The sequence below is a fragment of the Esox lucius genome, chromosome 24, assembly GCF_011004845.1.
Source record: "Esox lucius isolate fEsoLuc1 chromosome 24, fEsoLuc1.pri, whole genome shotgun sequence".
Lineage (NCBI taxonomy): Eukaryota > Metazoa > Chordata > Actinopteri > Esociformes > Esocidae > Esox > Esox lucius.
This window is the reverse complement of record NC_047592.1, coordinates 28,723,841-28,747,509: the sequence shown is the minus strand read 5'-3', so window position 1 is coordinate 28,747,509 and position 23,669 is coordinate 28,723,841. Positions and strand designations below refer to the sequence as shown.

The window sequence follows — 23,669 nt, the reverse complement described above, 5'->3', positions numbered from 1 at the left end:
TCATTTTTATCTTAGGTACTCTTCAACTGTGAGTGACGGAATCTAATACAAAAATCCAGAAAATCACATTTTATGATTTTTAAGTAATTAATTTGCATTTTATTGCATGAAATAAGTATTTGATACATCAGAAAAGCAGAAATTAATATTTGGTACAGAAACCTTTGTTTGCAATTACAGAGATCATACGTTTCCTGTAGTTCTTGACCAGGTTTGCACACACTGCAGCAGGGATTTTGTCCCACTCCTCCATACAGACCTTCTCCAGATCCTTCAGGTTTCGGGGCTGTCGCTGGGCAATACAGACTTTCAGCTCCCTCCAAAGATTTTCTATTGGGTTCAGGTCTGGAGACTGGCTAGGCCACTTCAGGACCTTGAGATGCTTCTTACGTGGCCACTCCATAGTTGCCCTGGCCGTGTTTTTCGGGTCGTTGTCATGCTGGAAGACCCAGCCACGACCCATCTGCAATGCTCTTACTGAGGGAAGGAAGTTGTTGGCCAAGATCTCGCAATACATGGCCCCATCCATCCTCCCCTCAATACAGTGCAGTCGTCCTGTCCCCTTTGCAGAAAAGCATCCCCAAAGAATGATGTTTCCACCTCCATGCTTCACGGTTGGGATGGTGTTTTTGGGGTTGTACTCATCCTTCTACTTCCTCCAAACACGGCGAGTGGAGTTTAGACCAAACAGATCAATTTTTGTCTCATCAGACCACATGACTTTCTCCCATTCCTCCTCTGGATCATACAGATGGTCATTGGGAAACTTCAGATGGGCCTGGACATGCGCTGGCTTGAGCAGAGGGACATTGCGTGCGCTGCAGGATTTTAATCCATGACGGCGTAATGTGTTACCAATGGTTTTCTTTGAGACTGTGGTCCCAGCTCTCTTCAGGTCAATGACCAGGTATTGCTGTGTAGTTCTGGGCTGATCCCTCACCTTCCTCATGATCATTGATGCCCCACGAGGTGAGATCTTGCATGGAGCCCTAGACCGAGGGAGATTGACCGTCATCTTGAACTTCTTCCATTTTCTAATGATTGCACCAACAGGAAGGAAGACTATTTCCTTCATATTGTGAGCAATTCATGGTAATATTTCATAGAATTCCAGAAACTGAATTGTATTCTACATTTTAGATTACCCCTCAGTCCTGGAAGAACCATTGAAACCAAAAAGGCACTAGAAAATATGGGCTTGGCCAAATATAGCATGGTTGTTGACACCTAGCCTGCACACCAAAACTATGCTGTTCTTAACAATTCAACCATACCGATGTGAAGAGGGAAGGAAAGAATAGAGGGAGCATTAACTGTTTTGTTGTGCTGTTGTTAGGTTACAAGCAAGTCTCTTGACAGGCCAATGGTCACAGCAGACTAAGCCACTTCAGCTGTCATCAGTTTAATTGCACCCATATTCTACAGTACTCTAACACCTAATAGCAACATATTTTCATATTCCAAACTAACACATGCACCATCTCATTAAAACAGGACCCCAACCTCTCGGGTTGTTTTTATAAAAAATTTGGCCACAGGTGCTCCTCTCTATTTGTTTTCAAATGGATCTGCAAGTGGATCAGAAAGCTTTTTTGTTTGTGTTCTAGCTGTACTACATAAAATAGCTTACTATAAGAACAAAAGCATACCTACAAAGGTTTCAACATGTTCCACGTTTTACATGACTGTGTCAAATCTGTGACTATATTGCATTTTTCCTTCAATGCTATAATTGATACACCTATTACAGTACTGTGCAAAATCTATAGGTCTCTCAAAAAAAATGAATAAAATCCATTTATATAAACAGTAACTCAGTGCAATGAACACAGCCAAATTCATCAGTTCAAATCAGTATTTTTTGTGGCCTCCCTTAGAACGCAGAACTGAAGCAATTTGCTTTGCTAGATTATAGTACAATATTTTCAGTTAGTCCTGTGGTAAATTCTTCTTGCAGGATTTGCCATGACTCTTCTTTTGGCTTTCACTGCGTTTTTTTTCTTCAACTGTCAGGTCCTGGCTGGGGTCCTCTAGGCATCTCCATGCGCCTGGGGATCACAGTCAGGGCCTGATCACAGTGGTGCTCTTGCTGTCTCTCGTTGCCTCTGATTGGGGACCCTATATTAGTTGCTTTTGTTTTCCTCAGTTTGTGGTTCATGGTTTGTGTTCAGTTTGGCACTTCAGTTCACTTTTGGAATGCTCCTTAGATTCATTTTGTTTGTTGTGAGTCTAGAAGACGGAATTAAAGACTGTTACAGCAACCGCACTCTGCTCCATGTTTCCCACTTTCAAACAACCGTGACATCAACCTGTCCAGTGTCCTCAAATGTCTTTATGAAATTTCTTCTAAGCATCTTACATCATATCAAATACCTCACAAAATATTATCATCAATTTGTATTTTCATATTTATTTGTACTCATTTTAATGTTATATAGTGTTTTGGCAAGCAAATAAACACTTAATGCCCAGATATATAGCTTGACACAAACTGCTTGGGTGGCCTAAAACTTCTGGAGTATCGTACATCAAAATGTAAGTATCCTAATCAAATAATGAGTCTGCCGTTTTGGTGAGAAGAGGACTGAGCAGACAAAGTTGTGCAGTAAACCATATTTCAGTGAAAAAAGTGAGCCATTGCCACCTTTGTCTCATTATACACAGTAATCCTTTTTACAAGCAGAGGTCTCTCCCAGGGACGTGTTTAGGCACCTGATTAGTAGTGCTCTGTGTGTCTGTGTGTGTGTGTGTGTGGGAGGGGGGGGGGGTCTTTTGGTGAATGAGGGTGCTGCAACTCAGGCAATTTCAAGAACCAATTTCTCCAGACACATTCCACATTTAATTGTATCCATAATGAATATTTCTCTGTTTTTGTAAGTTATATTACTCCCATGCACCTGCAGCTAGCATCCAGATATGAATAGGATTTTGAAACTGTATCCATGAAAGGCTAATTTGTTACACTTACTCTGTCATCTTAGGCTGAGGACGAGGAGGATGAGGACCAGCCTTTGAGCCTGTCCTGGCCAGATACCATGCGCAAACGTTTTACCTACCTCTTAATCATGCCCATCGTCTTTCCACTGTGGCTAACACTGCCCGATGTCAGGAAACCAGTAAGTGCTTACTTTCAGTTTCTGTATCTTAGTGTTCCAGGTAGAGAATGCTGTTATGTGTCCAAATGGTACCCTATTCACTCATGAAATTCTTTATCAGTACAGTCCAAAATAGAGTACATTTCACATTTTACTCATTCAGTAGAACTACTTATCCAGAGAGAATTATGGGAGCAATTAGGATAATGTACCTTGCTTAAGTACATTTCTCAGAATTTTTCTTAGTCAACTTAGGGATTCAAAGCAATGATATTTCTAAACATTTGTCCATAAATGCCTAAATGTCCATTAAGCTATCCGCTACCAACTGCTGAGTAAAGAGTAAGTTGCCATTTGTGATGCAGACATTATTAGGGTGCTGTATTCTGTAGATTGGCTGCACATGATACTTCTTTCTGTAATGTATGCCTATACAGTAACCATAACCTTTTTTTCCTTCTTTGTCTAACAGACTGCAAAAAAGTTCTTTCCCATCTCATTTCTGGGTTCTATCTGTTGGATTGCTGGCTTCTCCTACTTAATGGTGTGGTGGGCTCACCAGGTACTTTGGGGCACTGGGTGCTAAATTAATTAAAATTTTAAGGTCTTCTGAACTGAGCTATATCAATCTATGCTGGGCTGGCCCCATTAAGCAACACATGTGCTGAAAAATTTGAGATGTTAAGGTACTACATTTACTGTACTCATTTCACCTTTTGTAAAGTTGCTAAATCAAAAAAGGTATAGCAATCAACTCCTCGACTGGAGAAAAAAATAATATTTATTTTCTCTTGCAAGGTTGGAGAGACCATTGGGATAACAGAAGAAATTATGGGCTTGACTATATTAGCAGCTGGTACCTCTATCCCTGACCTAATCACAAGTGTCATAGTAGCACGGAAAGGCCTGGGGGACATGGCCGTGTCCAGTTCAGTGGGCTCCAACATCTTTGACATCACTGTTGGGTACGATGGTGTCATCAGTGCAGTGACTCCTATCATTTCTTATTACCAATATTTTTTTTTGTTGTATATCTGTTCGTTTGACACTTAAATCATTCTTCCCTAGAATATCATTTTTATTAGCATTCTCACAGAGCTGAGGGATTTTCACAATTTCTTTGGTATTCATTAAAACCACTGTAATCGCACATTTGCCATTTGCTAACAATTATTCTGATTGTATATGAAAAACACCATGTATAATAAATATATTAAATTTAGTTTTTTGTGTTTCAGCCTACCGTTCCCGTGGCTTCTCTGGTCCATCATCAACAAAATGCAGCCTGTGGCAGTAAGCTCTAACGGGCTGTTCTGCGCCATTGTGCTGCTCTTCCTGATGCTCCTGTTTGTTATCATCTCAATCGCCGCCTGCAAGTGGCGGATGAGCAAACTGCTAGGCTTCATCATGTTTGTGCTCTACTTGGTGTTCCTGGTGGTCAGCGTAATGCTGGAAGACAAGATCATTGCCTGCCCTATATCCATCTGAGACCCATGTCTCTCCCACCCCTGGCACAAAACATTTACTCCCTAATATAAGATTAAACAAGAATGGGGAGGGTGATCAAGAGGATGAAAGACTACAGATTTTTTTTTTTTTTACATCCAAAAAAATAAAGGCTTATAACATGGCTTTGCCTAATTAATTGGATGGCTAAACCTGAGTGGAAGACCTAGATAATTGATATGATATATAGTTTTTAATATTATTAACATTCACATTTCATTTATTTTGAGGGGATAGACATGTAGAATATGGAGGGTTGTTGTTTTTTAGGATGAAGGGGTGGGTGTATTATCCAGGTAGAGAAGCAGCTATGCCATCTTATGCATAACACTTTTACTTGATCAGTGGATTCTGGACTCTTCCTAGTAGATTGAGGAGGCTGACCTAATGTAGACTTTGAGGTCAGGAAGTACACAAAAAGCTTATGACGAACGTATGCAAACTGAGCTTAGCCCAAAAGACCAGAGATGCAACAATATTGTTCCCTATTTCAGGACTGATTCTCAGAACTTTTCTAATCAGAATTCGGCTAAACTGAACTTCACAGACTGACCGGATGACATCACATACTCAAGTATGTATTGTTCTAGTGAGTGTGATGACAAACAACCCTTGGAAGAGCGAATGTGGCTGATGCTTCACAAGGCTTGGATTCACTTAAGACTAAAGTATGGTTTTGAGCCATGAACAAGTCCTCTGTTGTGAACATAGTGACCGAGCATCATAAGAAGAAGCGGTCCAAGGCAGTTTTGCATGCAGAGCTGGAGATAACAATAGATTTTTGCTGTACAAGTCTGTACAAAAGACTAAAGTTCACATTTTCCCGGCCACTTTCCAGATGTCATTGCTCCCAATGTCTCATCAGAAGATTAATGTCATTTTTTTAGTACTGTAGCACTGTACTGTAGCAGTAATATGTACTGTTGGTGTTGGATCTAGACTCATCTTGGGTCATGGTCAGCCTATGTATTATCCTCACTTCTCTACCTGTCATTGGACATAAGAATTCATATTGTACAGAGCTTGCCATGCATTACACACCAAATGGTAAAGTAAAAATAGAAAATATTTATTTGGAACCCAGTTTAATTGATGGCAGACAAAGGAGAAACATCACAAAGTCTGATTCAATGTTAACGCTGCAATGTACAGTATGGACATGTATCCATTGACTACAGACCAGATTCAGAGTTGAGAGAACCAAATGCAACTAAAACTTTTGGATAAATCCTTTATTTTGATCTCAACTTAGAAATTCGGCAACTGTCTGCAAGGATGAAAGTGACTGCGGATGTGCCTGTTTTGATACATTTAACACTTCTGACATTGGGTAAACATTCTATGGGGCAACACATGGAAGTTTTCCTTTATCTGCAGTTGATCAAATTGGCCTTACATATAGACTCTCAAAATATATAAACACTTACAATATTCATTACTCTGAATAAGCAAAGCATGTGTAGACTCAGATAGGACACTCATAACCAATGTGTAAATGTCGAAATACGGTGGTAGATAGATGCCATTTAATGTTTGAAAGAGTCATTCAATGGTCTATTTAGGTTAGTTACTGTTTAGCACACTCTTGAAATTTACACTGGATTATTCAGACTCCTAGAGAAGCATATAGGAGTAAAATGCATGATAAAATATAAAAGGCTGAATATTCTTGTTATCCCTGTGAGAATTTTCTCAAAAAAGAAAACATTCTCAAATATATTATAAATTATATTTATTTGACACAAGTGTGTTAGGCTTCTATGTACAAAATGTCAAAAATATCTATAGTTAATATCTATCAATCTTGTGCAACTTATTTTCAATTGAAGGTTGCTTTTGTCTGCATGTGTGCAGTATACATTGCCATCATAAAATTTGAATTTTAACGAAAAGGTATACAGGTATAATAAACATATTATGGTTATTTTGGCAGTTTTTACAGCAATCTGAAATGTACACACTTAATATTATGGAATTATTTATTTGGTTAAAAATTCTCATATAATCATTTTCACAGTCACCCATACGCTAAACGGAACATGGACCTCACAGAACTCACAGCAATATATCCTAAATGTACTGTATATCAGGGTTTGGGTCAATTCTGAGGTATTGTATTTTTAAGGGTGAGTGAAAATACACTCATTTAATCATTAAAATGGTGAAGAATCTGATGAAGAATACATACAGAAGAAGCATTCAGTAAGACTAAGAATTACGTGTTTGGCCATCACAATTGTGCATGTGTGCTCTCTATACATGGTGTAACCAGTTGCCCATTTATTCTAATTCGATTTTACAATCTTATTGGCCACATCCCCTTTGAAGTCCTACATTTATTCATTAACATATGGTTGTTTTTTTTTTACCTCTTCTATTCTTTCTAAAATACCAGAATGCATTAGTTTGAATCTTCCAGAATGTAAGTTACAGTATCAACATCACTTGACAAAAATTAAACAATAATCTTTTAGACTGGAACCAAATATCTTCAAATAGCAATAACACTACTTGAAAAGGTATCTGTATTCTTTGTTGTTGTTTGTTAATAGTCATAATAATTTCCAGTGTGCCATGTCCAATACAAAATTTAAATGAATGGGTTAAATTGCATAGACTCCAAAACTGCTACCTTGACCCAAACCCTGGTTTTATTATGTTCATGTATTTCACTGATTTACTTGTCTTTTGTGACTTCACTATACAGACACATTTAGAAACAATTTCTCCAGAAATCCTCTGAAATTGCTAATTTTTTGAGAACTGGCCAGAAACACCTGCATTACCTCAGTTCTTTGCAAGAACTTACTGTAGAATATGAACAGCTAAATAATGTGAATGCACAGGGAAATGCATTTGAGGAATTTGGGCTGTTTACCAATGGGTGGCATATATTCAATGGAATAATGTACGTAAATCTTTTGCAGAACTTACAGTATATTGTTACTCATTACACGTTTTTGTAAATAGAAAATACATGCTTTTATAAGATTCCTGATTTGAATCAATCTAAGACAGAACAGCATGGTTCATGTTTGTATTGTATTACACATTTATTGTTTTAATGGCAGCAACAATATTTATTACATTATTAAGCTTGTTCTCATATTTAGATAGTACTTAAAAAATAAAAACATTAAGCCACCACCATTCACTTCAAAAATTTACTTTTATCATAATTGATTTGTTTTCTGTATACCTCCCCTGTGTTTACCTCATTCATTCATTGTATTTCTTACAAAAAAAAGAGAGCTTTAGATACCACATTGCCTCCTTATAGTTAAAAAGATACTACATTATACTAAGCTTTACATTTATTTGTTTATTACCACAACCTGTCTTTTTAGTGAAGGCGCCTATGTCAAAAGGAAGATCAAGCTGTCACTCCTAATTAACCATTTCCTCTCTCCTACACCCATGCACACATAAAAATACAAGTTAGGCAGCCAAGATGGACAGCAAGTTTTGAGCATAAGATAACAGATGTTTTCCATGCACACTTTTTTCTCCATATTTGCTACTGTGGTCATTGTACTATTCTCTAGTAGAATCCACACAAAAGACCAACTGTGGCTATAATACCTTATAATACAATTGTCAGAAGGATTGTGTAATTGAGTCCCTTCCAACCACATGCATTATTCTTGCCTCATCCTGAACTACTTGTTCTTACCCTACTTCCTCTTAGGTGCAGGTAAATTGCTTGAGTTCACAGATTCACAACCTTAGCAAAACTGCTAGTTTATGGTGCACTTGTATTATTCATTTAGCTTCAGTTTTACTGCTTCCCTCAGTGGCTTTTATGTCTGGTGTCAAAGGTGCCGTATGCATTAAGAATTTTGAAAGGCTACTGTATGAAGAATCTTGTTAGGAGCAAAGGCACTGTTTCCAAAGTTACATGGTGTACTTGTGTGCAAGAATGGATGTTGAGAAAAAATGCTAAGACAATCTGTTTAGCATAAAATAATTACATTGATTGCAGATTGTAGGTAATGAGTCAACCACTAATACAAATTTTTGCACTGTAAATGTCTCTATTTTATTGCTGTTAATGTAAGATTTATTTAAGGTGTACATATATACAGACAAATTAGCTATATAATCTATATGTGTACAACTAATATGTAAAACTCAACTGTAAAACACAAGGTATCTAATAAAATGAATAAAGTTAAACAATGAATAATAATTTCAGACTGTCTGTTTTATGTTATGTTAAAAACAAATGCTTCCCCAGATATCATAAACAACTACCGTCCCATCTCCAGTCTTTCCTTCTTCTCGAAAACATTGGAGAGGGTGGTGGCCGTTCAACTGCAAAACCATCTGAACTCCAATGAAGCATTCCAGTCTGGTTTCCATTCCAAATACTGCACTGAAACAGCCCTAGTCAAAATTACCAATGATCTACTTTGTGCAGCTGACTCAGGCCTGCTCTCCATCCTCGTCCTCCTCGACCTTAGCGCAGTCTCCCATCCAATCCTCATGGAAAGTCTGGCTGGTGTTGGTGTCACAATTATTGCACTTTGACTGTCAACAATTTGTGCAAGTACAAAATCACAAATTAGCATGTGAGACACATGGTGTACCCCAGGGGTCAGCCTTCAACAGCTCAGCACCCAGGCTCTGGAATTCACTCCCCCCACACATATGCCATGCAGATACGATCATCACATTCAAAAAACTTTTCAAAACCCACCTCCTTCAGATTGCATATAACCTCTAGCTCTTAACTCTTCTTCAGTCCCTACCATTAATTTATCCTCTTCCCACCCTTCCCTCCTCATATTGTTTCTCCTTTTTATCTGGTTCTTTGATATCTGTTTAAAAGGTTTAATGCACTAATGTTATGTCTTGATGTACTGTACTTCATTGTTTGTAGGACCATTCCCCATGCAAGATGTCCTTCAATTATTATCATCATTATTTATGCTACAGTTGGAGATTGGAAAAAAATACAATACTACAATTTCTTGTTCTACAGAAATTGTTGTATTGTATGAACATATATCAAATGGAACAAATACCATTAATTCATGCAATCTTTTAAATCCGATTTCAGTACACATCTTGGTCTCCTTGCAGAGAGCTTTACTTCAACTGCCCATATACAGGAGCTACAAGCAACTACTTCCCCCTGCAGGACACTAACAAGTGTAACTAAAATAACTATTACATCCCACAATAAATCTAGTCATCCGATTTAACTTATTTATATTTAACCAATTTATTTTACTTTTTCTTGATTTTTCAATCTTTTGAAACTACAGGTAAATACTAAACCTGAATTTAATGAATTAATCTTGAAAATCATCTACGATGCTTACTTATCTGCTAACTGAACAACACCTAAAATCAGCCCAAACTTCAATTTTCCCACATTGGATTTCTTGTAACTGTAAAATCAAAGAACCACAATGTTCTCAGTTGTTCACTGTAATGTATTTGGCAAAGGAAAGTGAAGGTAGAATACCTACTTGCCAAATGGAGAGAAGAGCCATAGCCACAGATGTTATGATGTTTTGATCAGGCAATGCTGATAATGGCCGAGCACGGGGTGGTATACAACAGATCTGGAATGAATGGACGAAGTGCGCTAATTGGCAGTAGTGTCTCAAACAAACAAACAAATGAAAAAAATCCATGCATTGTTATCAGTCAAACAGTAAAACTGAATTTCAGAATCTCGTTAGATGGTGCTGAGGCTACGAAAGGTTGGGCAACATCAACCCTACTTCCTGTGGCTATGATTAGGACACATTCTCACACAATCTCCCTAACTAGTTAAAATCTGTCAGAGAGCTGGTGGGTGGTTTTTCCTTTGTGAGCATAATAATTCCACTCTCTCAGGAATTCCATGCCTGCTGTTTCCTGTATTGTTGTCCTCAACTGGATTTGTCTCATCTGTGTGCAAAGATGTGGGACCTATGTCCTTGAGCATCCACTTGCTGCTAAGCTGCTCCCACTGTTCCTCTGTGTTGACAGTTTAAAAACGGGTCAGTGTTCCTGTATATCCACCAATACCAAAGTATATCACACAGGACCAGTGATTCCCTGAACAAACCTTGGGATCTACTTAGGACTGTACCAAATCCAGTTCCTTATACTTACAGCATCACCTACCCACAAATGTCATGCTCTGGCATGCTTTGTTTTCACTTTACTTTTAGGAGCCAAGAGATTTGTTGGCAGATCTCACAGTGAAACTCAATGGTAGTATGGTCGTATCCCAAAAAGCTGGAAGAGACCTCGGCAGTACCCTCAACCCTGAATTCTAAATTGATGAACAGTTATACAGTTGTGCAAAAAGTTTGCATATCCTTGGAGATATATATACCATTTGTAAAGAAAACATGAGTGAGCAGGTCAAACATAGCTACCCATTGGTCATGGCAAAATGGCTCCAGGTTATGCATAGTCTTTGGTTGTCTTCCCTGAACTGCACATTTGAGATCTCGGCAGAGTGGCTCAATTATATTAAGGTCAGGAGACTGCTGGGCACTCCAGAACCTTCACCTTTTCTGCTGTAACCACTGGAGGGTCAACTTGGCCTTGTGCTTAGGGTCATTGTCATACTGGAAAGTCTAAAAGTGTCCCATGCGCAGCTTTCGTGCATGAAGAATGCAAATTATCTGCAATTCTTTTCTGATAACATGCTGCATTCCTCTTACCATCAATCTTCAAATGATCCCCCGTGACTTTAGAGCTCACACACCCCCAAAACATCAGTGAGCCATTACCACATTTTACAGTGCGGATGGTATTCTGTTCACTGTAGGCCTTGTTGACCCCTTTCCAAACATAGCGGATTTGGTTGTGACCATAAAGCTCTATTTTGGTCTCGTCACTCCAAATCACAGTGTGCCAGAAGCTTTGAGGCATGTCAAGGAGTTGTCATGCAAATTTCAACCGGGCTTTTTTGACGCATTGTCGCATTAAAGACTTCTTTCTGGCAACTTCCGGCTTCTTTCAACCATGCAGCTCATTTTTGTTCAAGCATCGTCGTATTGTGCTCCTTGAAACAACCACACCATCTTTTTCCAGACCAGCCTGTAGGGTAAGTAGGATAAGAGGTTACCTGTGGGTTTTTCTTTGTATCCTGAACCATTCTTCTGGCAGTTTTGGCTGAAATCATTCTTGGTCTACCTGACCTTGGCTTGGTACCAAGAGACCCCAAATTTTCCACTTCTTAATAAGTGATTGAAAAGTACTGACTGGCATTTGCAAGGCTTTGGATATCTTTTTATATCCTTTTCCATCTTTGTAAAGTTCCATTACCTTGCTGACAGTTCATTTCTGCTCCCCATGGCTCAGTATCTTGCCTGCTCAGTGCATCCATGTGAAAGCTAACAAACTCATTGACTATTTCTACACAGACACTAATTGCAATTTTAAAAGCCACAATTGCCATTTACACCTGTGTCTGTCACCTTGTGTGTCTGTAACAAGGCCAAACATTCAAGGGTATGTTAACTTTTGATCAGGGCCATTCTGTAATCATTATGATTTAAAAAGGAGCCAAACAACTGTGATAATAAATGGCTTCATATGATCACTATCCTTGAATAAAATAAATTTTTTTTTGCATGATCAGTCATATTTTCAATGCCAAAATTTCACATTTTCTGCCAGGGTATGCAATCTTATGAGCACAATTGAATTCAATGTAATGTGTACCATACAGCTCTGGAAAAAATGTAGACCACTCCTAATTTTGCTAAAATTGGCATCTCTACATGTAGGGCAGCCATTCCTTTCCAATGTCTGGTAAATTGCAACACAGGCGCACCTCACCTTCCATCCTGAAAATGTCAAAGACGGCGGTTCATAAGAACAAGGTCAAGCAACAGACATTGGGAACAACAAAGCTACAGACTGGCAGAGGGCAAAAACGACTGTCCACTGACCGAGTTGACGTCAACTCATTCGAATGTCACTCAACAACATAGGATGACATCAAGTGACCTACAAAAAGAATGGCAAACAGCAGCTGGGGTGAAGTGCATGGCGAGGACGGTTTGAAATAGGCTCCTAGGGGCAGGGCTGAAGTTGTGAAAAGCTAGGAAAAAGCCCTTCACCAATGAGAAGCAAAGAGCCAGGCTGAAGTTCGCAAAAGACAATAAGGATTGGACTGTAGAGGAATGGAGTAAGGTCATCTTCTCTGACAAGTAAAATGTTCAGCTTTGCCCCACACCTGGTCGTCTAATGGTTAGACAGAGACCTGGTGAGGCCTACAAGCCACAGTGTAAAATTTGGTGGAGGATCTGTGATGATCTGGGGATGCTTCAGCAAGGCTGGAATTGGGTAGATTTGTCTTTGTGAATCAAGTACAAAGTTATCCTGGAAGAAAACCTGCTTCCTTCTGCTTTGACAATGTTCCCCAACTCTGAGAATTAATTTTTCCAGCAAGACAATGCTCCATGCCACACAACCAGGTCAATCAATGTGTGGATGGAGGACCACCAGATCAAGACCCTGTCATGGCCAGCCCAATCTCCAGACCTGAACCCCATTCAAAAAACCTCTGGAATTTGATCAAGAGGAAGATGGATGGTCACAAGCATAGACTGTATAAATAATGGACGACGCCCTTTCGCTCTTTTCCATTGGTGAAAAATGAAGCCACCAGTGTCCTGATACGGCGCTGACATCTTGGACTTGCGTCTGCGCAGATAGCGATCTTGGGACCAGTTCTGCGCAGTAGTTATGCGCAGTAGCGAGAAGGAAGTAAAGCCGTAAAGCCGCGAAATCAACGGCCCCACCCCTGTGCCCCGCCTTCACTCTCCCTCGCAGAATGCGCATACCGTAATCAATCGCAAGTCCAAGTACAGTACAACCTTTGCTTGTTAAACCTAGACGATATGTTATAGCCTAACTTACATCATGTTTAACCTTAATTTAGAATAGGCCTAATAAAAAAATATTTGGTAACTTCTAGCTAACAATCACCTGCTAGCTATTAACATGGCTATTAACGGGGCTTGTTGTCTTTTAGCTAACGTTAGCTAGCCCATTACATTTATTTACTAATTAAATAGCTTATAAATTTAACTTACCGAAAAAAATTCAAAGATTGATTGGAAATGCCAGATCGGTTAGCACAATGTACTGCAGAACAACCCATTATGTCCGTGTGAAATTATATCAATTATAGAAATTTAGAGATTAAATGTAAAGTTCCAATCTCCTCAGTCCTCCGAAGATTCAGTGGCTCCTCGGCTCAGATAGCTGTCAATCACAGCTGTGAATCACGACGTCACACCACCGTTTTTAGAGCATTAAATAACTAACTAAAAACAAACTTATTTTAAAAACAAACTCTTGAATTTACATTAGCGTGATACAAACTACAGTAAATGACAGAAACCAGCTTCGGAAAAAATATATTTGAAGGGTAATTTAATTGTTTAGTTGGTCTCGCGTCCCATTGAATAACATGGGGAGGGCGGGGTTTATGACCTATACTGGGACCACTCACCAGGGGGCAATCGAGACGTTTTGGCTTCACTTTTCAGGGCTTGTGCGGCACGCTTGGTCACAAGCCATCAAACAAAGCCGAACTACTTTGTGCCAGGAGTGGCATAAAGTCACCTAACAGCGATGTGACAGACGCATGAAAGCTGTAATACAAAATGTGGCTTATTCCACCAAATATTGATAAGTTAAAACATTAGTATTTTGTTATTGAAAAATGAATATTAATTCGTTTTCTTCATTATTTGGTCTGTAAACAATGCATTTTTTTGTGGATATTTTCACCAATTGTTATTTTCTACAAATAAATATTCTAAATGACAATATTTTTATTTGGAATTTGGAAGTAGTTCATAGAATATATCAGAACTGTTAATTTTATTCAAACACATACCTATGAATATTAAAACCAGAGAAACTGATAATTTCTTAACTCTTTCCAGAGCCTAATGATGGAGTGGACAAAATAACGTTACTGAATGTAGCACAAAATGACACTTACAATTCCTTTAATTTGGTTGGCATACACTCTCTTAAACATTTGCTAGGATATATTCTCTGTGGCATGTATAATCGTTTTTTATATCAGGCAAAATGCATTTCATGTATGGTAATTAACACTGGCTTTATTTATTTGACCTTGCAACATGTTTTAAAACCCATATTTTATTGGAATGCCACTGAAACATGAATAAACGTTTACAATTGTTAATGTTTAGAGTTTCTTTTCATAAATCGTGAATAAATAGCCTATAGTTGTGTGCTACTTTTCAACCTATACGACAGTGACTTTTATTTTGAAATATTCAAACATTCCGTGACCCGGAAATGATTTTGTAACGTTCTAACAAGATTTCATTAGCGTCATGCTGGTAACATTAGAGATTCGGTAGCAACAATAACACTTCCGGTTTTCGGCTATTGCCTTAAAAATAAATAAAAGTCGGCAGTAAAACGCGATATTCATAATATTAAATTAGTCTGTTTAAACTGCAGCCAGGAGCATAATCTTTGGCGAGGATGGGCAAACAACAACTGTCATAGAGTAAAAAAATGTTTTATTGAATCTAGAAATCCAGAAAGCTGCGCAATGCTTGGTCAATTCATGCCATGACTGAGTCTGATTCCCCCCTCAGTAAAAAAAATACCTTTAAAGGAGATACTTTCAACACATGAAAGAACCCCTTGATGATCCTATTAACGTCATCTTCATTCTCAAGTTTTTCTTTCAGTAATTGCAGTGACTTGATTTCGTCAGAATCCAAAAAGTTATTTGTGCACTGTTCTGATTTTATGTTCTCAACACTGATGTATCTACTCCAGTGCCACTTCTGTTCTGAGCAGCTAAACACTGGAGGTCGGCATTTGCTATTAAATCTCTGTGAACTTTATAAGGGGCATTATTATGAAATGACAATGCAAGGTTCTTCTTCCCCTTGATTTTCCAACATATTTCCTACAATATATTCACTAAATTTTTTGTATAAGGCATTATGTATTTCATATCCATTGAGTTACATCGTTGAAAAAGAGGGTGTGGAAAATATTGTGTTGCTAGATGTAGCACTCCATTCCCCATGATTAAACAGGTCTGTCTTATTCTGTACATTCTCCTGAACATTGCTTTCTCTGTGGAATATTCAATAGTTTATGAGCTATGAGGCAATATGTATTCCATATTCAGTCATTGGCATTGTCTGAATTTTGCCCTCGGAAAAGTGTTTTAATACCCACTTTTTATTGAAATTACTCTTAAATATGATCATATATGAATTGTTGTCAATGTTTTGAGCGGTACATTTTCTTAAACAATTAATAAACTAAATTTATGTCAGTTTTGAAGTAATATGTTGGTCTCTTATTTAGAAAATTTCCTGATTTTCGTGACCCGGAAGTGTTTGACGCTGATGACGCTGATGCAGTTTGAACGTGGATTTATTTGCTCCGAGGAATCAAATAGTTTTGCTTACCTATTCTGTCTTAGTCAAAATAAAGTTCAAGTTGTAATTTGTACTTCAGCATCGTGAGAAAAACGTTCGATGAAGTGCAAGTGTGTCTGGTGATAAAGGCGGTATTTACAAATACTAATCACTCAAATATATGTAGTCAGCAAATGTTAATATGAATAGTGAAAACATTTCCATATGTGAGAAGATTGTGTCGCCATCCTACGTTCGCCAGGGGTCACAGGCACGACGCAGTCATGAACAACTTATTAGAATGCTTTTGGAACAGGTAATATCCTTTGAGTACTATTAAATCAATCAGACGCAGCTTTTAGTCTTAAGATGCCAAAGTTTTTTGATGAAAACGTTTACTCCAAACAAACAACAATTTGCGGGGAAAAAACGTTTTTTTTAATACTCTGGTTGCGAAACTCCTCGTCAAACAGTTTATATTGGACAAAATGGATGTAACACGTGCAGATTGCCTTAAGGTTGTGGCTCTTTTATGAACAGCAATGACAAGCTGGGTCTACTTTCATTGACTTCCTTTAAAACATAAATGAGAGAGCAGAATGTCTCTCTCTGGCTTTGAACAATCGGTTCTAATGAGCAAGTCAGTTAAATCTAATTGCTCCCCAGTTTCTCATCATGGTTTCACCCTGCACCTCACCAGTTTGAGGGGTTGGGTCAAATGCATAGGACAAACATTTGGTTCTACATTGTGTGTAAACTAACAAATATTCCCTTTTACCTACAGGGCAAATGTCCAGAGGAGGGATGGAGTGAGAGTACAATAGAACTTTTCCTAAATGAACTAGCTGTCATGGACAGCAACAACTTCTTAGGAAACTGTGGCGTAGGCGAAAGAGAAGGCAGAGTGGCCTCTAGTCTGGTGGCCCGACGACATTACAGGTTTTTATCACCTGCTTCTTGTAATGGTGTTTTTAAAATATATTTAATTTATTTAAATATCCAATCCATCTTTATTTTTGTGAGAAGTGTTCAATGGAGTAACACTGGAGTGTCTTTTGCGTTTTGGATTGCACAGGTTAATTCATGGTATAGGACGGTCTGGTGATATTGCTGCAATACAACCCAAGGCTGCTGGTTCCAGTTTGCTGAACAAGCTGACTAATTCTGTTGTGCTGGACGTTTTGAAACTGTCAGGTATGTAACTTTTTGCATATAGCGTTGTTTGAGCCACGACCCTTCCCTACCCTGAAAATTGTCCTTAATCGATTCTGTCCTATCCCTCTCAAAACAAATTTTCAGTTCAAGTCAGAGGGAGTCTGGGAAAGGCTATATATGATATCTTGCAAATAGGGACCTGCAACAGCCAGGGGTTATCATGGTCCAGTCACAAATAATTAAGTCTGGTTGGCATCCCCAGAATTCCATGCCCATGATCCCTTTCTTAATTAGCTTCCACCATATATGCAAATAAGGATTACTTAGGCTTGACTAAAATCCTTAGATCAATTTCTGTAATTATGAATGTGTTAGTATGGTAACTTGGGTCTTGGTGCCTTGATTTCTGGAAACCAGGGTCCTGACTTATATAACTACATCAGATTTTTCATCCCCAACTTAATGTGAATTGGGTCTCATATAGGTCTATTAATGAAAATATTATTGTTGTTCCTGCCAAAGTTCATGCTTAACTTTAAAGATCCAAATCACACTTCTAATGACACTAAACAAGAATATAAAATAGATGCCGATACCAAATCTAACTAAATAATTTGTCAGCCCCTTATCTCAAAATGTCACTTAATTTAAACAATTCCTATGTCTGACAAAAAGACACATTTTAATTGTCATGCATGCATCTCATTACATGTTCCCTATTATATAAATGAGTTCATGGGCCTGAACTCTAGATCACTTCTAGTTCTGTAACAGTGATACCCCATCAGTGAATTGTTTCAACTTGTTTGTTATTGTGTGTTTTTGAAGGTGTGCGAAGTGTGGCCAGTTGTTTCGTAGTTCCAATGGCAACAGGGATGAGCCTGACACTATGCTTCCTAACACTTCGCCTCAAGAGACCAAAGGCGAGCTATATCATCTGGCCCCGCATTGATCAGAAGTCCTGCTTCAAAGCCATGATCACTGCAGGTGAGGCACTAACATGACAAGTTCATTACCACTATATGTAACACTGACAAATATGAACAAATAGGGTAATAATTGAGTAAAATGCTAATAAAAACAGAATGCATTGATGAGCAAATCATTTATCCCTAGTTTTAATTGAAAATAGTACAAAGACCACGTATCAAATGTTAACAGTCAGAAATGTTATTGTTTTTGTAAATATGCCCATTTTTAATTTGATGCTAACAACCCATTTCAAAAATGCTGGGACAGGGGCATGTTTACCACTGTGTTGCATCACCTCTTTTAACAATACTCTGTAAGCGTTTGGGAACTGAGGAGATCAATTGCTGTAGTTTTGAAAGTGAAATGTATTCCCATTCTTGCTTGATATAGGATTTCTGCTGCTCAACAGTTTAGTGACTCCGTTGTTGTATTTTTTATTTCATTATGCTCCGAATGTTTTCAATTGGTGAAAGGTCAGGACTGCAGGCAGGCCAGTTTAGCACCTGAACTCTTACTACGGAGCCATGCTGTTGTAATACCTGCAGAATGTGTTTTCAAGTTCAAAAGGTTTATTTGTCGTTTGCAATAACAAGTTATGGCAATGAAATGCTTGGTTTTCCTACTCACGACAGTGTAGTTAAAGTAAAAAAAAAGTACCAGTAATTATAATATAGAAATAAGAAGATAACACAAACTATCAATAAAAACACTATACAAAAAACATACATCAATAATAACTATACAACTGGACAACCGTAGTGCATTGTAAAAGTGACAGGTGTGCTTTGGACTATGGATGGAAGTGAGGAGGGCTTCCTGAATTGAGCAGCCTTACAGCCTGACGAAAGAAACTGTCCCGTAGCCTGTTAGTTTTGGACGGAATACTCCTGTACCTTCGGCCTGACGGCAGCTTGGTAAACAGTTCATGGCATGGATGGCTGGGATCTTTAATGATTTGTTTGCTCCTCCTCCTACACCTCTCTGTGTAGAGATCCTGCAGGGATGGCAGGTCAGACCTTGTGATGTGCTCTGCTGTTTTAATCACCCTCTGACTTTCCAAGCGGTGACACAGCCGGACAGTATACTCTCGTAGTGCATCTTTAGAAGTTGGAGAGTATCCTGGAATCCATGCCAAATCTCTTTAATCGGCGTAGGAAGAAGAGCTGTTTCCTGGCCTCCTTCACCAAGATGTTAGAGTGATGAGACCAGGTCAAGTCATCGCTGATGTTGACACTAAGGAACCGGATGTTGTGAACTCTCTCTACTGCAGACCCATTGATGTGTATGGGGGCGCCACTGCCTCCTTCGTATTCCTGATATTAAGCTGGAGTCAATGAACAGCATTCTCACATATGTGTTCCTCTTGTCCAGATGAGAGAGTGAGGAGTGGAGGGTCAGAGAAATGGCATCTACTGTAGATCTGTTATGTCTATAGGCAAACTGCAGCGGGTCAAGTGTTATTTGCAAATGTCTGCCCTGGTCATTTGAAAAGGTCAGCCGTCCTGGCCCATTTGAGTATCCATGCCAGTGATGATGTTCTCAAAGTGCGCATAAAAAGAGTTCAGTTCCTCTGGGAGAGAAGCCAGCACTTCCACCACACTGCCTGAATAGCTTTTATAGTCAGTGCTGGTTCTCAGACCACTCCACATGTTCCTGGTATTGGAGCCCTGGTAGAGAGATTCTACTTTGACTCTGTATTGGCTTTTTGCAGTTTTTATTGCCTTCCTGAGGTCATATTGGGATTTATTATAATTGTCCTTGCTGCCAGAGTTGAATGCTGCAGTCCATGCTTTAAGCATGGCACAAATACCACCATTGACCCACGGTTTTTGATTAGGAAATTATTTTGTAGTTGTACGTGGTACAAAGTCATCGATACATTTGCTAATAAAACCGTTCATAGGCTCTTTGTATTTGTTGATATTGCCTCCAGGCGCCTCTCGGAACATTTCCCAGTCGGTTTGAAAAGGACATTGTCTGAATCGCAGCATATGTTGCTCCAAAACCTGTATAGTGTTCAGCATTAATGGTGCCTTCACAGTACAGCTGCACGACTAATCTAATAATAATCGCAATTATGATATTGACGTGAAATATCCAAATTGCTAATTTACCCCAAAAAAGATGAATGAGATGCGTTTCACTCGAGGCAGCGGGCACAAATCGTACATCTGTAATAGTTTTTCTTGCGGGTGCTGTAGGTATTTTTGTAGATTATTTAAATACCTGGACATTTTTTGTTTAAATACTTGATGGTTTTTCAATGTTAGCTTGAGGTAACACTACAACTGCTAGCGAGGTCATCTGCTTCAAGCTAGCAAGTGGCACCAAGATATTATCCCACATAGCCTACACAACAGCATGATTAATAAATGTTTCGGCTTCAATGCCTGCAAACTTATTTTGGGGGAAAATATACCTCAAGGGTTGCGAAGTTTTGCCCAACCAGCAATGACAATGGCACAAACATAGCAAACGCTATGTTTGAAAATTGCAAATCATAAGCGCATTTGTTAATTGCAATATTTGTCAAAGAAATCGCAATTTAATATTTTATCCAAATCCTGCAGCCCTCCTTCACAAATGTGCAAGTCTGTACCAATGTCTGGGTATGCACTAATGCACCCCTATACCATCACGGATGCTGGCTTTTGAACTATGCCCTGATAACATGTTGGATGGTCCCTCTCATCTTTAATCCTTGGGACATGGCGTCCATGATTGCCAAAAAGATTTTCAAATTTGGATTCTTAAGACCACTGGAGAGTTTTCCCCTTTGCCTCAGTCCGTGTTAACACTAGACCCGCCAAATGCCTGCACCATTTGGTGTTTGAGTTTGTAATTTGTAAAATGTAATTGTCATTTTGAAAGCTGCACCTTCCTCCTTCCATGAATTCTAAACTGACAGACAGAAAACTATTTACACTATTTACCTTTTTTATTATATTTTTTTAATTTACCTTGTTTTCCGACTTAATCTGCCAACAGCCCACGGCACTTAGCATTGGTACCCAAACGGTACCCTGGCGCTAATCGCCCCTCACTGAATGCATGATTTCAATGCATGTGTGTCGTCAGGCCGGGGAGTCTGGGGCTATAGCCCTGAATCTTTTAGGAATAGCCCCGGACCTCAAATTATTTATGTATAGGGTAACGTGGGGCAAGACTCCCCCATGTAACTCTCACAAAAACACACTGTCACCATTCTATTTTCACCACCTCTACTGACTGCCACTAGTCTTAATCAACTACAAATTTCCTCTGTACATTACACCTTCTCAGCCAACTATTAAAAACGTTTTCTTCTGTATCTCATTTTAATGACATCTGGGATTTAAAACATTGCCTTACTTAAACAATAATAAGTCTAATTTAACTGTATGAAATGGCATGTAAGGAAAATGTAAATGATGTAAAAAAAAAAATAGGGACAATTCATAAAATCCCTAAGGCATCATCTTCTATTGGGATAAGATTCCCCGGGGGGCAGTTAACCCTATGAGAGCATATTACCCCAGTACCTTTTCCTAAAAAATACATATTAATCTGTCAACTGTAGCCATTTATTTTGCTTTATAATCCATTATCCTAAGCATAGCCGTTTTCAACATACAAACATTTTTGTTTCAGTAAATAGACATTAGTCTTGCCCTAACCTACTTGTTACCCCACTTAAAAACATTGTTATAAAAAATAGCCCCTCATCTATTCATCTGTAATTCTGATCATGCAATAAAGCCCTCAAAAACTATGATATTGTTGATAAAATAATGCAAATGTTTTGGGTCCTCTGTCATCTAAGCAGCAGATCTACTTCGCACTATTTGGAACGTACGCATTTATTGTGAGCTGCCGAGAGAAAGTGAGTGCACCGGTTACAGGGCTGGATATACAATAATTTTTGCCGGACCGTGTAAGCGGAGCAGGCCTAGAAGAGCGTATGTCTCTTACTGTATGAGTGACTGACAGACCCCTTGTTAAATACGGTAGTGGTTAGAGACGTGGACTACTGAACAACCGGTACCGCGTTCGACTCCTGTTACAGTCTAAACTAATTATGCATTAGGATTTGTTAGATAGACAAAACCTTCACTGGCTACAACCTCCAGTAGCCACGTTATAGGAAGGCTAAAATAAAACGGTTTACTCTTATATTGCGACTATTTCTGGTGGATTTTCGAATTATGCATTAGGATTTGGACTATGCATTAGGATTTGTTTCGACAAAAACATTGTTGGCTACATGATTCTCTCGTCTTTTCACTTGACGAAAAAGTCAGTTATCGTCACCTATATTGATAGTTACAGTGTCATTCTCAAATGTCTAATAAGCTGTTAAAATGGCCAGTGGCAAAAGCCATACAATTTATAGATGCTATTTGTGGTGGAGGTAAACTTAATAAATGTTAGTCAGTTTAACATAATGTCTAGCGAAATATTCAAACTTTGCATGATGTTTATGCGTGATAAAATAATATAATGTTGATATGCTATACCGACTCTTCATAAGCATGCAGTTCCGTGATGTAGTAGCTAAAGACAAAGCCTTTCATTTGGGCCACCCAGGTTAGAATTCAGTGTGGGCGGCAACGTTTGTCCTTTTTCCAAGTACGCATCCATGTATGCTTTTTAGGGTAATATAGGCTGCATCACAACCCCTTGGGCACTGAAAGAGTAGGGGTTTCCATGATTCTCTTGTCTTTTCACCTGACGAAAAAGTCAGTTATTGTCACCTATATTGATAGTTATTGAATCAATGTCATTCACAATTGAAAGAAAAACAAACGTGAAATTAATTAGCAATTAATTAGTCAGTTTAAAACTGCTTAAGTGTGTCTAGCAAAATATTCAAACTTTGTGGTATGTACGCTCCGTGGTGTAGTGGTTAAAGACATAGCTTCTTTCGTGGGAGACCCGGGTTCGAATTCGGGGAGCGCAACTACATTCATTACTTCTAATTGTGGTCCGGCTGAACTAGGCTTGCCTGGTTCCTTTTCTGGTTTTCAATCATTATTCTAAGGGAAATAAACGAAGTGCAGCTGAAGATTAATTGAAATCATACTGAAATCGCAATTTGAACATGTGCGATTTCTAAACCGCAGAAAACTGCAATTTTGGCTTTTTAATTTTAATCTCAATCAAAATATAATTTTGACTGGTGTGCCATCTTCACTATAATCATATTCGTATTTGTATACAATGTATTAGGACTTGATTTTGGAATCCGTTTGCCTACTTAATTCAGATTATTAGTATAGGCTATATTTTGGAGTCTGTCAGTCAACACACATTTACATCCGGAAATATGTGGACACTGACACAATTTTCATAATTTGGGCTCTGTATGCCTCCACAATGGATTTGAAATGAAACAACCCGAGATGCAATTGAAGTGCAGACTTTCAGCTTTAATTCAAGGGGTTGAACAAAAATATTGTGTGAAACCATTTTCATGCAAAGTCACCATATATCCCCTCAAATACAATTGGACGAATTTACACAATCATAAATAAATGTAGTTTTAATACTTAGTCTAGAATCCTTTGCA

At 38.6% G+C, this 23,669-nt stretch overlaps 2 protein-coding genes across 8 annotated transcripts in view; both read left to right on the top strand.

The window, feature by feature from the left end:
* LOC105030661 (sodium/potassium/calcium exchanger 2) overlaps positions 1–8,630 on the top strand; it is a 184,991-nt gene extending 176,361 nt beyond the window's left edge. For all 7 annotated transcript variants that reach the window (XM_029117896.2, XM_029117897.2, XM_029117898.2 and 4 more), the window contains 4 exons: positions 2,982–3,116; positions 3,568–3,657; positions 3,894–4,060; positions 4,334–8,630. In XM_029117896.2, the coding sequence (XP_028973729.1) occupies positions 2,982–3,116; positions 3,568–3,657; positions 3,894–4,060; positions 4,334–4,583 (642 nt within the window). In that variant the 3' untranslated portion in view covers positions 4,584–8,630. The remainder of the gene's footprint in view (positions 1–2,981; positions 3,117–3,567; positions 3,658–3,893; positions 4,061–4,333) is intronic.
* A 7,359-nt stretch (positions 8,631–15,989) lies between these two features.
* Positions 15,990–23,669, top strand: part of sepsecs (Sep (O-phosphoserine) tRNA:Sec (selenocysteine) tRNA synthase) — a 29,607-nt gene continuing 21,927 nt past the window's right edge. Inside the window, exons 1-4 of the mRNA XM_010904653.4 lie at positions 15,990–16,310; positions 16,779–16,933; positions 17,070–17,188; positions 17,978–18,136. Of these exons, the coding sequence (XP_010902955.2) occupies positions 16,197–16,310; positions 16,779–16,933; positions 17,070–17,188; positions 17,978–18,136 (547 nt within the window). The 5' untranslated portion in view covers positions 15,990–16,196. The remainder of the gene's footprint in view (positions 16,311–16,778; positions 16,934–17,069; positions 17,189–17,977; positions 18,137–23,669) is intronic.